Source organism: Diadema antillarum, unplaced genomic scaffold (assembly GCF_040938485.1).
Source record: "Diadema antillarum isolate AM-2024a unplaced genomic scaffold, OU_Dant_1.0 scf00000217, whole genome shotgun sequence".
Taxonomy (NCBI): domain Eukaryota; kingdom Metazoa; phylum Echinodermata; class Echinoidea; order Diadematoida; family Diadematidae; genus Diadema; species Diadema antillarum.
The window spans coordinates 1,837,654-1,856,338 of record NW_027271106.1 but is presented as its reverse complement, the minus strand read 5'-3'; the positions used below and the strand labels follow the sequence as shown (position 1 = coordinate 1,856,338).

Genomic DNA, 18,685 nt, shown 5'->3' with positions numbered 1-18,685 from the left:
TTTAACCCTTTGATGACGGACTGATTTTGTTATAACAGGCATTTCCCATGGACACCTGCCTGATTATACTCTGAACCAGTCTTCAGCGAGTTAAGCATGGACAACATGCTTGGACACTTAACCTGGAGATACATATAGTTAATTAATGTGCCTTGCATGCATTCGTATGTTTGTGACTTACAGCCCAGAAGCCACCAAGTACTGTACAGAGTGTGCGGAGGGGAGCTACCAGGACTCGGCGGGCCAGGAGACGTGTACACCATGCCCTGCAGGCAGCTCATGTCTGGACAAGGGAGCTTGTAAGTCAACTGGGAGGAGGAGAGAGAAATATATGGATATATATACACTGTCTTAGCTATATATTGATTTTGTTATTTTATCAATTTCTTATATGATTTAATTTCTGATTGAAGTGAAACCATCTGTCTATAAATAGGGAGGAATGATGTATGATGTATTTGATTGACAATTTTAATGTGAATTCAAATTTGTTCAGAGTATGCCTAACTTATATCTCATTACCAAAGAATTGTTAAGAATATAATGAAGCATTATAATTTTGATTTGACAGTAAATTAGTCTATGAAGTCGATTACAGTTGCATTTTGTTTCTGTGTAACTGTATAAAGTCCTTGAAACCGTGACAACTGGCGTAAGCATTTCTTGATCAACCGTATGAAATTAATGTAGCATTATGCTGATACTACTGATGGAAATTAAACCCATTACATGAAATTTCTTCCTTCCTGACAAAACCTCCCCATACCACTTTCCTCTTTCCTCCCCCCCCCCCCCCCCCCCCCATGATGTTTTGTGTTGGCTTTCATCATAGAAGTGCACATGCACACTTTGCTTTTCATTATAACATCAAGGTATGGAGAGTCACTTGCCCTGTAAGAGCGTACATACCAACTATGGAATACCACCTGTGGCATAATTATTTTATCATTGAATAAACCTTATTTTCTGACCATTACACCAGCCCCCAGTGCCTGCCCAACTGGCTACTACTCCCTGGGCAATGCAACCCAGTGCATCCTATGTCCAGGCGGCTACGAGTGCTCCGATCAAACCACCGACCCCGTACTCTGCCTCAAGGGAACCTTCGCCGTCAACGGTAGCGCCTTGTGCCGGTCATGTGACCCTGGATTTTACTGCCCTGTCGATGGACTCACAGAGCAGATTGGGTGAGGCGCCCTCTGTGGTTTTTTCAAGATTTACAACTGTAGTGTTTGATGGATACACATCCATTGACATCCTCAAAACTCAATGGTCAAAAAAACTCTTGTACGTGCAATACTATTTCATCTAGAAGAATAAGAGCATGGCACAAGATTTAATTTCTGACATGCCATTTGAACAAGTTAAACAATGCATTAAAATATATTAACTCTGATCCTTATGTGTACATTATGTGTACATTATTATATGATGCAGTACACAGTGAGTACATGAACAAGGTGTATGATAGTAGAATTTAGTAGGCCGAATGTATTCCCTGTTTTTCGTGAACATTTGCAGTACTCTGCCATTGCAGATTTAGCCACTTGCTAATTGTAGGGAAGTCCCTCAGAAAGAATAAGACTAGCTAAATATATGGTGTGTACAGTAGATCAGTGACAGCTTTAAAAAAAAACCTGTTCAGGACAAACTGATTTTGTTCTAACACGCATTTCCTATAGACACCTGCCCAAGTATACTGGGAACTAGTCTTCAATGTGTTTGAGATATGATTTGCCACAAGGCGGGCACTATTGTGTTGGAAAGAGAATGTTGAGCAGTCAGCTAATCTGAGATGACTCCTGTGTTTTGACACTACATGTAGATGCCTGGATGGAACCTTCAGCAATGTGTCCAATGCAGAGGAGTGTACATCATGCCCAGCGGGCTCTGAGTGCCTTGACCACTACTCCACTCCAGTGGCCTGCAACTCAGCGTTCTACTCCCTCGGAGGCAACACTACCTGCACTGAGTGTCCTGCTGGCTACAGGTAGGTATTGTTTGGTACCTTGGTAGAGGACCCATGGCCTTGGTAATAAAAGGCTACTTGGAGTTAACAATATGTTACAATCAAACACAATTTTATAATGGTCATTTCAACGAATGTGAAGGTACTTTATACTTCATGATGATATCTCCCTTTAAGCTCCTTCTGGTGCGTCCTGGTGAGGCTCGCTCACCCCCAGTGATGATGTGTGAAGTGATGTCCCATTTATATACTTTTGTACATGTGCATTTTGCTAATGAGTAAGTGCATTTTCTGCTTAAGAGGTGGAGGTGGCACCAATTGCCTGTTCGTTCAAAAGTGTATGGCACAGTGTGCCTGGTCGATACCATTTGCTGACCGTTGCTTGTCACCTGGGGCGAGCCATGAGGGGTTGGCGTCATTCGCCAGCATCACCAACACATTATGTTGAGATAGCATGTTCCATGTTCGGATGGCACATGGGTAAAAACTATACAGATGGCAGTCAACATGGCATCTTGTTAGATGGAAGGATAGTTTATGCCTGTGGAGACAATAAGACGATGTGACTGTTGCGAACTGGAGAGGGATATTGATGTTCAAGAATCTGCCATAGCCTGTGCAGTGAATACAGTTCAAACCAGTTCAAACCAGTTCAAACCAGAAGCCCTTAGATTCATGCCTCATTACTTCTTTGATTGACAGGTGTCCAACAACAGATGCCTCTCCCATCGTGTGTCAAGCTGGTCAGTATTCCACCCTGGGCAGCATCTCCTGTGACCAGTGTCCAGAGGGGTCCTACTGTCCATTCGTGGCGTCTCCTGCCCCCACAGTCTGTTCAGCAGGATGGTATGCTGACAGCCCTGGTAGTGTCAACTGCACAGAATGCCCAATAGGTGAGAGTACAGTATAGTGGTAGTAATTTAACCAGGTACAGGTTATGAATCTTTTTTATTGAAGTTCTTGTTGGTTTTCATACCTTTTTCTTTCTACAACATACTCAACAACTCTCTCAGTTTTAAATGGGGGTATTAATCACACTGAGTGATAGTTCTAGTTTTTTATTGTTGTCAAATATGAATTAACCATCTCCAACCAATCAATTAGCTCACTCACATGTACGGATAATTTTAGGAATTGCATCTGTTCCTATTCATAGCTGGCAGTGCTAGTGATCTATATAAAATGTTCCAGTACAGTCGAATGGAATTGGTCAAGCAGGTTCAGGAACTGTGTGCATTGTAAACTCTTTCTTGCTTCAAATCGAGAAAGCCTCATTCACATTATGGGGGCACTTGTTCCCATGCCGTTTATCATAAACTGTGTTGCCTATACAAATTGTGAAACACTTCAGCTATATTTTTATGACTGGTGATCTTGGATGAAGAAAAATTAAAAAAATCATAAAAGTATGATTTGATAAAAAAAAAAATTGCTTCTTCAAAGTAAACATAAAATTATTTGAGATTGACAATTTTTAAAAACTAATTTCATGCATTGTATACCCCCACACACTCAGAATGGTCATATCTTTGACCAAAGGTTGAGGTGTTCCAGTTCTTTTACACCTGACTCTCAGTAATGTGCTTTAGAAACTAACCCCCTATATGTCTTCTGTCTGTATTCATACAGGATACCAATGTAGTGATGAGACCAAAGCACCCGAACCATGTCCACCAGGCTACTACACAGACCAGATGGGTCAGGAGAGCTGTATCACTGTAAGTCACCCTCACAATATGATTAGAAGAGCATGTATGCCACAAAACATTTGAAACAAATATCAATGATGAATGTATACAAATTATCTGATACAGTAGACCTAATGGTGATAAGAATAGTATGGGATAGAAAAGTAGAAAGAAAGATCTGTTAAGATGATGTAGGACTAAAGTATTCCTCCTGGTGACAAATATAGTGGGGATGAAACATTTGAAACTAAGATATTTGCTTAAGATGTAAGAATTACTTGATAAAGTGAACTTTAAAGTGAAGAAAGTATGTGATGAGACAAGAAACATTTGAAGTAAAGCTCTATAATGAAGATGTAAAGATTAATTGATAAGTACACCTCATGGTGACAAGAATAGTAAGGAACAAAATGTTTGAAACAAAGATTCATGTTGAAGATTTATATTATTATTATCTGTTTTGTTAAAATAAAGTTTATTATGATAAAAATAGTATAAAACAGTTGAAACAAAGATCTATGAGGAAGATGTAAAAAACGCTAGATAAAGTGCATGTAATGATGACAATACTGATAAGGGAAGGAATATTCCAAACAAAGGTGTTTGATGAAGATGCAAAAATAACCTTATGGTGTTAAGAAGATGCCTAACCTCATTCAAAAGATAGTTTAATGAAGGACAACATTCATTTCTCTCAATGTGACATGTTCAGAAGTCTAAATGTGATGCAACCCATGATAATCTAATACCATATGACAATCTTTGGCCAAGTTTTACTGAAATCTTGGAGAGTGTGGAAGAGCTAGGAGAATTGCTAGTTCTGATCTGTATCTTACCTCAATATTTTTTTTTCCAGATTAATGTGCTTAGAAACATCAGTATGAAGCGCTATATAAGTGTTATTCATTATCATTATCATTCTGAAAAATCTGTGTTGTGTTATTCATAGCATGATCATTGAGAGTTAAATAAAAGTCCATTGTGTCACCAGATTAGAGATCTCAGATGCAGGGTGCTGTATCATATCAGGGGCTGATAATTGTAGCTAAGGTTTAGAAATTTGATGCTTCAATGACTATAGCAAACAGAGTGAGACAGAACATCAGTTTCTTGTCTCAGCCTCATTTGAAACCTTACACTGGTCCTGCATTTGTGCAGCATTTTCGCAGCATTCTCAGATTTTTGCCCTGGGTACATTGTATATATTCTTGCAACTTTTAACTTGCTGTAGTGTTTGATACAAAAAAAAAAAAAAAACCCCAAAACAGCAGTCACATGTTAATGGTTTTGGGTGGTTTTCATTTTACTCAAATCAGTTTATTGCCAGAAATTCAATTTTCAGAATGTCCTGATCAATTTATGGATATGTGAATTAGGCAATATATGTAACACAGCTGTATGTCTATATATAAATTTTGTACATGGTATAAGTTAAAATCTGTATTGCCTCAGCACTTCCCCAGGAATGTATGGATGTGATTTGGAGAGAACATGTTCAAAGTGAATATGATAGACTGATTGTATTCTCACACCCAGCCATTTTGCTGATTTTAGATCTGCAATAATAATATGACAATATGACCAATACATGTTGAAGACGATAAGTGTTGAAAGCAATTAGCATGTATATAGCAACACATATTTTGAGATAGATTTTTCCTTGTATGCTGAAGAAGAATATGAAATTAGTGCTGTTTGAATAATTTCTATTTTCTTGTTACTGTATTTCTCTATTATATTACCTGGTATTTGATGCCTGACTGAAAAAAAAAAGAGAGAGAATGAGAAAGAGCTGCAATCCCCGGCACTTTTTGGGGGGAGGGGGAGTAGAGAAAAATAGTCATTATTATCAAAAGAGAGCAAGGGTATTTACTATGACATACTTTACGTATTTCTCAAGGAATACAATAATATGAGCATGAACGTTTGATGTTATGAACTACTGACTATTACAATCTATCTTTATTTACCACACTGCAATGACAATGGAGTGTCGTGTTGTGGCAAAAAGTGAAAAAAAAAAGACATCATTTCTCTCCCGCCTACCAGTGTGCTGCTGGAACATACCAGACGTCATCAACCCAGTCTAGCTGTGTGGAGTGCCCCGCCAACTTTCGTTGCCCAAATGCCTCCCAAGAACCTATAGCATGCGAAGCTGGCTTTGTAAGACTTTATCTGCCTACTAACATACCTTCCCTCACCTAGTTCGCTTTTGAAATTCTCAATTTATGCACTTATCATGATGAATGCGCTTACACCTGTTTTCAGTGACCTTGTTAATGAAAATAACTAACTTTTCGAACCATTATTGATTAAATGCACTTAAGGTACATGTATCTAAACCAAAGTCAACTTCGGACTTACAATCAGATGTGAAGTTAATGTGAACTGTAGTACACCATGAAGAAAGTGATACCCACCACAAACTCTGCTATTACAACTGAAGTGTCTCGTTTATGCATAACTCTACCTAAAGAATGATAGACTCTCAATGTAGTGCTGCTGTTTATCCTTCTGTTCTCTCTTATGATTCATCCTTCCTATAAAAAGAAATGCACGAAATGTAGTTTTGAATACATGCAAAGTTTAGATGCACCTGTTTAAGAAAAAAAAGAGCATGCAAACAAATCAATAACAGCACTGTAGTGATTTATTTAGGAATGATTGGTCAGTGATTGTAGTGGAGTACCTATCTTACAATTGTTCCATTTAGAAGTGCGTAGTAGCTTGTAGATTAGACAGACTTCTTTCTACAGTTGTAGCTAGAATTTCAGTCGTAGATGAGAAAAATATATGTGCTGTATCATTGATCACCATAAAAGAAATAAATAAAATATTCACTTCCTTGTACAGCTGTTTTCATTTCAAAACATCGCTTGATCAAAGCAATAATGCAAACAAGACAAGTTTGAAATTGCATAACCTTAGTTTGCTAATGTTCAAGGCACCATCATTAGTTCTGAAATGCCCTATCAGAAGAATTGTTTCCCTTGTAGGAGAAAATCTTTGGGTTGAAGAAATTATTATACACACCTGTTGTTTCATTCTTCTGTATTTAAACAATACACCATTATTCAAGATACCGAATGAAATTTTTTCTTTTTGTTTGTGATGGTGCATGAAGCTAAGGTATAAGTATGATATATAACAAGCTGAAGACTGTGACACAGGATACTTTCCTATGTCTTTTGGACATAAATTTAATATTTTTACTGAAGTTGAAATGCATGAAAAACAAAATTAATGCCTTGCTCTTCATATATATTCCCTTTTGTTGCTTTCTCAAAAAGAATAATGAATAAAGTTTGAAAGCTATACAACAAGCTGACACCTAACTGCTGTGTGAAAATAAAAACCTCTTCCTCGCTTTGAAGTGGTTTGCATCTTTGCATGTCGAGGCAGTTTTATGATTTGTTTCACACTGGGTCTCTCCTGGCAGTTTTCAACAAGTGGATCGACAAGCTGTGCATCCTGTCCCGTGGGCCAGGCTTGTGGCTCAGGAGGTCAAGGGTTATGCCAGGTAAGTGACCTTTGACCTCAAGTTTAACTATTAGACCCTATCATACCTTATCGAACATTCAACAGCAAAGATTTTGTGAGAATGAAGTTTCGACTGTGTGGTAGTAGAAGTGAACAGTCTATCTAGACTGAGACTGGCCTTAAGATGGGCTTGTGTTTAGCTGCACCTCTGCGCTGATATGTGGCCACTTTTGGCTATTACCAAGACAATTTTTAGTAAGGCCAGCTGTTCATAATCTGAGTCATCAATATTGTATTTGTTCACCAGCTTGGGTTGTTGCTTTTTTTTTTTGTCTCAATGCATTTTGTCTCACTAAATGGCTATAAGTGGGTTGCATAATGGTGTGTGTGGACCCTGTCCCTTTCCCAGCCTGCTGATAACATACTGTATTAGTGTGACATGCCATGAAATTGAAGGAACAATTTTATGCCAACTTATTAGACTATGTACAAGTATTTACTGGTCAGCATCTGTTTCTCTTACACATCTTACAGGTTGGGGAGTATTCCAATGGAACAGACTGCCTGCCCTGCCCCCTGGGCTTCATGTGCCCATCTCCCCTGGGCAACCCCCAGGCCTGTCCAGCCGGTTCCTACCAGGACAACACTGGTCAAGCCACCTGCAACCTCTGTCCAGGAGGCTTCTCCTGCCTGTCAGTCAGCGGGACTCCGGTGGCCTGTGACGAGGGGTACTATAGTCTGAGTGGTCAGCAGGTGTGCAGCGTCTGCACGACCGGTCAGTGGAGCGAGCAGGGGTCAGCGTCCTGCAGCCTGTGTCCAGCTGGTCATGAGTGCCTGAATGGGACGGACCGCATCCTGCCCAGGAATTGTTCAGCCGGTTACTATGCAGCAGCAGGAGCAGGGATCTGTTCACCATGCCCTCTCGGTGAGTGTCTGTCATTCTGCCCGTACTTGTCAGGTTTTGCAAAACACAAAAGTCTTGAAACTTTTCATTAGCAATAGAAATGCTGAGAATACCTAGCTCTCACAGCCTGAGCAGATACCCTTATACTATGGGGGTGATTACATAATATTGAAGCAAATTCTATCATTAGCATTCCCATTCTTAAGATCCACATTATTTCTTGATTTTTCATCTGGTGGATAAAAAAAAAAGATAGAAGATTTTGCAAAATGGATTCCGTGTTGATAGTGAACAACTACACTGTACCTGCTATTAAAACTTGCAGTACATGCCACTATCAAATCAGTGATGAATCAGCTTGTGTTAAGGAATCCCTGTTTTGTCGGTTGTCCATATCTCATGCCATTTAATGTCAATGTATCTGTTGGTTTTGTAACTTTTTCATTTATAAAAATGTTACAAAGAAAATGCATATTCAAGATAGGATGAAAGTAAAAGTACAACTTGACATTGTAATATGACACAGGCCTGTTAAAATCAATGAGCAATATGAATTGTACTGCATTTTATACTGATTTCATAAGTTTAATAAGGTAGCATGGATTGACACAAATGGCAAAAGGAAACTGTTATCTGTATCTACTTACAATGTACTTAATACAAGAGGTGTAGTTGCATGTGCGAGGTGCTGCAGCACAAAAATTCAAATGAGAGAAGTGATCTCACAAGGTGTTAACATCTGTGTTCTAATTGCAGGAATGTACAGCGAGGAGCAAGCCTCTACCTGTATACCCTGCCCTACTGGATCCCTCTGTCTGGTGGCAAGCAACCAACCAACAACTTGTCCTGCTGGAACATACAGTGGCCTTGGAGAGGTGAGATGGTTATTTCTTATTAGTCCAATTGACCATTCCCATTGTGTCTCTGCTTTTGATTGTGGAGGATTACAAACAGTATGGTGATCAAATCAATTTAGATGTCACTGCTTGTTTTGTGTTGTTTTGTGTTCTCTTTTTTATATTGTCATCTCTGTTGTGTGAGCAGTTTGAATATATTTTGAAAAGACATTAAACTGGCTGGCTGTTCTGTTCTGTTATGGTATGATTGCATTGTACATCTCATACAGCTGTATGTTGCGCTATTCCCATTGCGTCTTTCCTTCTGTCGATGAACACTGTTAAAGGATAACTTCTTTTGACTAGGTAAAAGTTAGTTTGAAAAGTGAGATTAACATTTTTAAAGCACTAACTGTGAATTTTTTTTCCAAGGCTTTTAGTGTTCATACACTGAAACGTTATACAACTCAGTCAGCAGAAGTTTGATAATCCATCTAAATTAAGCCATTCCCTGTATTATCCCTTGGTGTGTTTTCTTTGTCAATTAGCACAGACGTCTTGAAACTTATTGCCAATGAACAGAGATTACCCAATCCATATGTCACCATGGCCTGTTGAACTGAGGCACGTTTTGATACCTGAATGGCCTTACTACCTTTTACAACCAAGTCAAGCTTGGATGAAAAATCTTGCCAAGTTCTAAGCTATCAAAAGTGCCCAGGTGCATTAAGGATTAAGCAGCGTCCATAAGAGGTTTCTACTCTTTCTCCCAAATCCCACAGGGGACATCATGTACCGACTGTCCAGCAGGCTACTACTGTCCTGACCCAGCCAGCGCCCCCCAGGTGTGCCCCTATGGGACCTACTCCGCTGCTAGGAATGACTCCTGCACCCCTTGCCCTGCTGGGATGTCCTGCCTGAACCCTGCTGAAGCCCCAGTGTCATGTGACAGTGGCTACTACAGTCCAGAGGTATGGACCTTTGAGGGAGATGAATGTTTGCACTGATGTTTTTGTAATTTGATTAATGCAGATTCCACAATTTTTGGAGTTGCTGCTGCTAGCTGATGATTGATAGTATTGGGAGGGGGAACATTAAAATCGATATTGTTGATGCTTAGGAATTATGACACACCATTATGAAAGTTATTTTTTTGCAATGGATAGATTTTGACCCAAAAAAATTCTATTTTTTTTTGAAAATATTGTTTTCTCAAATTGCAATGTCTATTATGTTAAAGATGAAAATACTGTTTTTCCATCAAAAATATGCCTTCTCAGCTCTCAGAACACTGCAAAGCTATTTACAAGGTTGGCATTCATGTATTGTAGCATAAACTTACAAATGTGATATTTTACAATGGATGGCTGGAATTCTACTGACCTCGACTGAATGTCTCACTGTTCTGACACAATCCCTCTTTCCCAATCAGATGGGCCCAATCTGCTATTCCTGTCCTGCCGGCATGGCTTGCACCATCTCGAGCACGTCCAACTGCTCTGCGGGCGAGTACAGCCTCTCCGGGCAGTCGTCCTGTACCACTTGTCCCTCTGGCTATGCCTGCCCCTTTGTTGACCAAGGTCCAGTGGCCTGTGCCAGTGGTCAGTCCACCAATGGATCAATGGGCAGCACAGAGTGCTATGACTGTCCAGCGGGCTCCTACTGCTCAGACCCTACGTAAGTCTCTCTGGCATATTTGTGCAGCATGAGTTCTATATGGACCTTGTGCACTAATACGGGTCCTAAGCACACCAATAGTTTGAGAATGATTTTCATAAATCATATTGTACTATGTCCTTGATGAAGTATAAGACAAAAGGACCCATGATTTGTTATTCAGCTGTCATTTTCTTTTCTTTTTCAGTGACTTCATCATTTAAAGAAGTTGCATGAATGTGAAAATAGCCTTCTGATGTATTTTTGTTCGTAGCCAGCAATAATTCAGTCACAAATTGTAATGATGCCCCAATACATTAAATAGCTACCTGGCAAGAAATACTCGATGATATGGCATGCATTTTGTCAAACCAAGACCATTTTTGCCCATCTTCTGTGACATTTACAGTTGTACCTTCCTGCTCTTTTTGAATGTCATATATTTTATGATTTTGTGATTATTGGGTTTTTTTTTCCACTTGTAGGCTTGAACCAGGAACCTGTGGTTCAGGTACATACAGCTTGGGTCTAGCGACGGCCTGCACAAGCTGCCCAGCAGGCTTCGAATGTCCGGTAACTGACCAAGCCCCTGTGGCTTGCCAGCCAGGGTTCTATTCCACAGGGTCACAGACGTCCTGCACTGGATGTCCAGTGGGCCAGGCCTGTCCGTCCACCAAGGATCCGACTGTGATAGAAACATGTGCACAAGGTGAGCTCTTAACACAGACTGCAAACATGAAACATAAAACACTGCAAACGTGAAACTATCAAGAAACAAGAACTGCAGTTTTAAACCCATTGATGGTATACAAACCTTGAAATATGTCTATATTGGCAATGTAATCACAAGTTATGAACTAACTGAACAGACTTTTTGCGAAATCTACTTGCTTCTGCCTATTTTATCAAATGATATCCTCAGAACAAGAAGACCATGTATGCTATACAGAAGAAATGCCTAGGCAAACCTGCTGCAAGATGGAATGAATTGTGGTAATTGGAATTGGTGCTTAGTACATGTATCTCCTCTTCATATTACCCAACATGTATCAGAATGTCACAAGTGTTTAACATACAAAATGGAAAAGCTTCAGACAAGAGGAGCAGTAGTTCCTGTGTTCATGCTTGTGGTAACAGGGAAGTGAATTCTGTCACATTCTTCATCCCCATTCCACAGGCTCCTACTCCCTTGGAAACCAGTCACAGTGTACCCCGTGCCAGGCCGGCCAGTTTTGCCCCAACACCACGACGGACGCCAACGTCGCGGACTGCCCTCCCGGATCCTATGCCGCCGTGGGCGCAGCCTCCTGCACCACGTGTCCCGCTGGCTACCAGTGCCCCCAGATGGACGGGAGTGGGAATGCAAGATGTGTCACGGTGAGAGAATGACTTCATCTTTTATCTTTATGGAATATCCAAAGTATGATTTACTCCACAGATTGAAAGATCTCCATCTCTTTCACCAAACACGTCATCTTTGCAGAATGATAGAATTTACTCTAGAAATTGAAAGATCTCTACCTCTTTCTCAAGCAGTTGATCTTTGCCGAATATCCAAAAGAGAATTCACTCTAGAAATTGAAAGATCTCTCTCTTTTTCTCAAACAGTTGATCTTTGCTGTTTACTTTAGAAATTGAAAGAGGTATTTCTAGAAGGTTGTCACAAGAAAGAAGCAGGTTGATAAAGATCTGAACAAAATCTGATTTAAAGAAAATTAGGATTTTGATTTTGAAATCTAACATGGTTTTCTCCTGGCTGTTCAAATGGAATGTGTAATCATTTGACTCTCAAATTCCCAGATGGCCATGATGTATTCCCTTGTAGGTAATGTAGTGCAGCTTTTATTTCATTGGGGAACAACAAGATCATTCTGTGTCATCTTTCCATTACACTGTATACAGAAGATCTCATCTACCTTGTTCCCTCTCCATATTTCTATCTGTCCTCTAGGGCTACTTCTCAGAGGGTGGTGAACAAGCCTGCCACGCCTGTCCCGCTGGCTACGAGTGTCCATCGATATATGTCAACAACTCTCGACCCTGTAGTATCGGCTATTACTCCGATGCAGGGGCAATGGTAAGTCTACAATGGTCATTTCAGGGAAAGCCAGGCTGTAAAAGACAAGCAGGGTGCATGTTATTCCTTCATTCATTCGTGTGATTAAATGAGTGAAAAAAAAAATTACACCTGTACTTCACAGAAAGGGATTGTCTTAAAAATTGCAGCACTTTCCACAAGGGTCATTTCAGAAGAAGCCAGACTGTTAAAGACAAGCAGGGTGAACGTTACTCATTCATACATTCGTGTGTCTGAATTGTCTAAGGAATTGCTACACTTCCTAAAATTGAACAAGTACAGTCCACCATTTGTTGTTGTTTTAGAAATACGTATTGTGCACTTCTGTGGATTCCATCTCACGAAACTCTCTTAATAATTCCTGAATTACTTCTTAGGGAAGATTCCATCCTTGACAGAAGTTTGAATTAGCATTTCATTTTATTCTGATGAGTTCCATGGCTGATATCAATTTGTTTGTTTTGCCTTTTTTTTGGTCAATTTTCCCTGAAATATTCTTGGGCACCTGTCCTTTTATGGGCATGTGGATTAAGTACATGTGTACCAGTAATTAAAGTAAAGTAAGCACCAGAGCATGTAATATTTGTGAATAATCATGCTTAAATTTGACAGTTTGATATGATCTGACACTTTCTCTCCTGTCGTATGCAGTACTGCACCAGATGCCCAGCTGGCTTTGAGTGTCCCGATAGGGACGACTCGTCCACGAAAGTAGAATGTAACCAGGGTTTCTACAGCGTAGGGGCCCAGGAGAGCTGCACTGAGTGCCCAGCAGGGTCTGCCTGTCCCTACGCCACCAGCTCCTACAAACTGACATGCACAGAAGGCTACTACGCATTGGCTGGGTCAACGGTATGTTTGTTCTTACTATTTTTACTCTTAAAGGCAACTTCATTCGTGTGGACTGATAAAAAGTTGATTAACCTGAGCAAACTTTACTTTCCTTATTTTCAGCATTCTGCTTTTCTGCCAAAAAAGAAAAAGAAAAAAAAAGCACTCTCATATATTTCTGTGAAAACTATGTGAAATCGATTTTTATTTTTATGATGAATCCAAAACCACCACGTCTCCCTCCTGGATTCTGAAGGAGTCTTCTTGAAAGCTTTAATAGTAACTCCTCATGTCCTGGCACAAGGAATAAAAATTACCTGTATTTGGGAATGATCTTTGCCCTTTGAGATGGATGTAGAAAGACAAGTATCTTCTTGATCGCTCGTGTGGAACCACCCTGATTTTAATGTGGGAATGTTGCCAGGTCTGTGGATCTCTTGTTATAACTAATGACACCTTTTAGTTTGTATGATGTCATCGCGAGTGACCGTCTTCAATTTTTTGTCTTGACAGGAATGTACTGGATGTCCGGCGGGTCAGTTCTGCAACGACACCCGGACGTCCCCCGAGGACTGCCCCGATGGCTACTACAGTGAAGGTGTGTATGAGACCCTCCTCCCCACCCCAATTATAGTACTCAACAAAGATATGGTTACTTCTATCCCTTATTCAGTACATACGAGAAGTGTGGTTACTTCCATTCCCTCCCCCCCCCCACCCCATAAAAAGCTCTGCATTTACTTTCTGCCCCCAGTGGAAAAGTAAGATTGGGGATATTGGATGATGTTGGTAACATATCAAGCTCCAGGGATGCATCACTGGTAGCGATGATGATGCTTTCTCCCAATGATTCCAACAGTGTGGTATCTCCCCCATGCCCTCTAATGATTACACATGCACATAGAGGTTTAATTGTTTCTTGTTCTTTTTGGAGACCTAATGTGCAAGGTTTTGAGTAGAACCCAGCCCGACACAAGAAAATGAATATCTGTCGATCTCATTAGGTTATGTTATTTTAATTATTAATTTCCATTCATAGGGTAGGTGGTCCTTTCAGGTAAAAGACTGATTTTCAAAGGGGGCCATATATGTTCATCCATCATGATTGATTACAAGCTGCAACTCTTGTTACTGTCGTAGGTGGATGAACAGAATATTTTGTGGAATTATCAGACTTCAGTTACTTGTCAGCAAAGATGATTGGTTTCAAAGTCGTATCAATCCCAGTAGCTGAACGAGATTATTTTGGAATGAGAGGCATGACAATCCGTCACATTTCTTCTCCCTTACAGGGAAGCTCCAAGCTTGCATCCCGTGCCCTGCTGGACACTACTGTGTGCAGAAGGATGCTGTTCCGGTCATCTGTGATGCAGGTTACTATAGCAACCAGTCCAGCACGTCCTGCTCGGCCTGCGATCCAGGCTACGCCTGCGCAGAGGGCTCAACAAGCCGCACACCAACGGAGGGCCTGTGTCGTCAAGGTAAGCAATATTCTCGCGGCTTAGGTCTGTGTTATGCTGATATATCAGCTAACGTATGAGTAGCTTGCCTGCTCTTGTGCTTAGAATCCCAACCTAACCTTACACTTTGCCGCGTATTAAGTGGGATGGACTTGCTTCCTTTAGAAGTAATACTTCAATGAGGGCCGATATACTGTATATCCAAGTGTGCCAGGTTATAAGCTCTGTTGTTTTGAAACAAGTGTCAACTTTGCTGTTCCATGGATTTTTCTTCCAAATTTGTAATATATGAGGGAATAGACATCTTTTCATTTCCTCCATGAATGTGCACAATGCATTACTGTCATGCTGCAGTAATTCACTTTCCAAACACTTTTGTTGAAGTTATCATCATAATTTTTAGATTTGATGCCATCACAAATTGTATACTTGATATCATAATCTTAAGATTGGATTTTGAATAAAAATTCGTTAATTTGAATCTTAGATTTAACATCACATGTCTTAGATTTTCCATCATAAATGAATTGTGTCATGAACTTCTTGTACTACCAGGTTACTACTGTGAGGATGGTCTCAATGAGCTCCCGTGTCCGGCCGGTACCTATGGCAACCGAACCGGAGCTGCATCCTCGGCAGAGGGCTGTGCTGCCTGCCCTCAAGGCAAGTGCAGTTTGTTTGTCATTTCCTCCTTTCTTTTTTTCCCCCTTTTCTTTTTCAGGAATATCTTGGGTAATTACTTTGAAGCTGTCTGGTTTTCTTGGAAAATGATGTGAAAAGAGAATGTGCAGAATTTGCGGACAGAGGCAAAATATTCTTTTACAAAATGTCTGACTATGTTGTTAGGTTTCCAATTTGTAGTTCATTTTTTTAAAAGAACTAATCTTTACTTCATATTACTTTCTACCTAGGCATTGATTATCAGTCTGGATTAATTACATTTGACATGTATCAGCATTCATTACATATTATGATAACATAATTGAAATACCAATATGTTATTACCAGAAAATGGTTTCTTCCCGAATAGGAGGAGATCATCACAGCAACCAGCTGAGTGATCGTCCTCCGAAAAGAAAAGTCTATGAACAGAATTCCCCAAAAGGGGAAACAGTACTGACTATAGCACTGCAGTGCTTCAGTTTTTAGAGAAACACAGATTCATTGGAGTTCTGACTATGAAAACTGTTCCCTAAATGGGAAACAGTACAAGTGATCGAACTACAGTGTTTCAATTTCAGAAAAGCACTGATTCATGAAGGTCTGACGCAGAGTTTTAACCTCCTGTTTTCCTCTCTCTGTCTGCTTCCATTAGGCTTCTTCTGTCCCCAGGTTCCAGTGGTCGGTTCCCCGGGAGTGGAGTACAGCTGTCCCCGTGGCTACTACTGTGAGTTCTCGACCGAGACCTCCACAGAACACCCCTGCCCTGCGGGGACGTACGGCACAGGACTGGGCTATGCTTATGACACCGACTGTGTCAAATGTCCCATCGGCTTCTACTGTCCACAGGGTAAGGTGTTTGATTGGTGTATGACACTGTGTAACCCTCTGACAAAGTGAGAGATGTATAGAATTAAAGTATGTCTGTCATATGCTGAAAAATAGATCAAATATTTACACTTCTTCACAGTTATCAAAGTTCATTTAGTCTTCATAATGTAAAAACTTTATGAAAGAAAAATATGATTATTATTATTTGTTCATAGTTACGTATGTGTCATAATCTAGTGGGATTCTCCACACACTGTGAGAAAGATTTAGATGAGTTTGTGGCTTAAAGGGATATATACAATTGTAGTATTGGTAGAGGTGAGGATTCAGCTTTTAATGTTTGTGAGATATTTAGAAACCACTCAAGAAATGTTCAAGAGCATACAATTCTCAGGGGAATTTAAAGTTTATTTGATGAAAATTGATTTTGAATTGACTGAGATATCAGAAAAAGAAAGTAAAACAAAGAGATCCTAATGAAAGTTATGACCTGTCACATTTCAATAGGGTCAATGTTTTGGGGATATCTTTACCATTTCAAGACCAATTTTCATCAAATATACTGTGAATTCCTCTTAAGAATTACATGCTCTTTCATATTTTGTATGAGGTTTCTCATTATCTCCCAAACACACACACCAAAAAGTTGAAAACCTGCAGCCCTATCTAAACTCGAACTGTACCATCTCTTTAAGGTAGTAATTACAATGTATGTTGAGTTTCAAGTCTATGCACTGATTTAAACTTGATACATCAAAAGAAAATCAGAAAACATGGAGTATTGTTTATATGATATCTCATCAAAACTATTTTTGCTTCCCATTTTGTGTGGCACAGGCACAAGCCTTCCCCGCGAATGCCCGAAAGGTTACTACTGTCCCGCGGGTACAATGGCTGCTGATGAGAACCCTTGTCCTGGAGGAACGTTCACTGAAGTGGAAGGAGCGGAGTGTAAGCATTGCATTTCGTCTTAACTCTTTATGTGATTAGGGTACCAATTGGCACAGGAAACCCAATGTTGCACACACTGTCTAAAGTCCCTGACACCGAAAGGGGTAACCCTTCAGCACCTGCAAGTTTCTTGCCATGTCAACCTCTACTTAGCAAAAAGGGGGCCGTAAAGTTCATGTGACTTTCCATGGGAGCAAGTTGATTGTAAACCCTTTATGTGCCTTAAATATCAATTTACACAGAAAACCCCATAGCGTTTTACACAGTGTCCAAAGCCCCTGGAACAGAAAGAGTTAATGGGGAGAATTAATGCACAGTAGAATGAGATGGGAATGAGCCAGGCGACAATATACACAAACATTGTTCACCTATAATTCCCTCATGCTCACATGCACACATACATAAGAGTGTAAATTCGAGAGGATGTCATTTATTTGTAAGAGTGGTATTAAGAGTGGTAGACTCACCTGGTTTGTGGAGCTAAAGGGTTAAAGAAAATGTTTCCCTTTTTCCACAAAGTCTCTGTGATTGTATTTGTTTGTTTGTCTGTTTGTTTGTATCTGCAGCTGAAAGTGAGTGCAAGACATGTCCAGCAGGGTATTACTGTGAGTCCGGCACCGACACACCCCTGGCCTGTCCGGCGGGAACCTTCAACCCTGCAGTGGGCCAGGATGCGGAAACAGACTGTACGGCATGCACAGCAGGCCGTGCCTGTACCACAGTAGGCTTGGTGGAACCCGATGCCTTCTGTTACCCAGGGTGAGATTGATATCATCGGATTATATTTCTGCTCGACACCAGACCACATACCAATATTGATATTTATACAAAAAGGTTCAAGAGCATAGCCAATCAGAAATGCTTGATAGTGGCATATTTTTTCATTATCCCATTGAGGATGGACTGATTTTTGCTACAACATGCATTTCCCTTAGACACCCCCCCCCCCCCCCCCCCAGTATACTGTGAGTTGTCTTGCTGCAGATGACCAGTCTTTCTGTTTGCGGCACAAACCCAACTAATTTGCTTCGATTCACCTGTGATCTTCTATCCATTGTTTACTTTGTACGCATTTCCTTTTCCAATATTTTCATTACGAGTTATTCTTTTGTCAGACACAACATGACATATGTCATTGAAAACTGAGAAATATATACATGTAATTTTGTTTTTCTGTTGCAGTTACTATTGTCCCCAGGGCAGTGACAGTCCCAACCACACCGACAACGCCTGTCCAGCTGGTACCTTCAATGACTTCCACAACCTAACAGCAGCTTTCCAATGTGAGACCTGTGAAGAGGGCTTTGCCTGCTATGAAGGTACAGTTTCCAACTTTTCTTGT

The 18,685-nt window shown here is 40.3% G+C and overlaps 1 protein-coding gene across 1 annotated transcript in view; it reads left to right on the top strand.

Moving 5' to 3' along the window:
• Positions 1 to 166: 166 nt before the first annotated feature.
• Positions 167 to 18,685, top strand: part of LOC139724493 (uncharacterized) — a 55,104-nt gene continuing 36,585 nt past the window's right edge. The window contains exons 1-10 of the mRNA XM_071635625.1: positions 167 to 299; positions 983 to 1,187; positions 1,826 to 1,990; positions 2,672 to 2,862; positions 3,599 to 3,687; positions 5,707 to 5,820; positions 7,097 to 7,177; positions 7,672 to 8,062; positions 8,798 to 8,916; positions 9,660 to 9,848. Of these exons, the coding sequence (XP_071491726.1) occupies positions 167 to 299; positions 983 to 1,187; positions 1,826 to 1,990; positions 2,672 to 2,862; positions 3,599 to 3,687; positions 5,707 to 5,820; positions 7,097 to 7,177; positions 7,672 to 8,062; positions 8,798 to 8,916; positions 9,660 to 9,848 (1,677 nt within the window). The remainder of the gene's footprint in view (positions 300 to 982; positions 1,188 to 1,825; positions 1,991 to 2,671; positions 2,863 to 3,598; positions 3,688 to 5,706; positions 5,821 to 7,096; positions 7,178 to 7,671; positions 8,063 to 8,797; positions 8,917 to 9,659; positions 9,849 to 18,685) is intronic.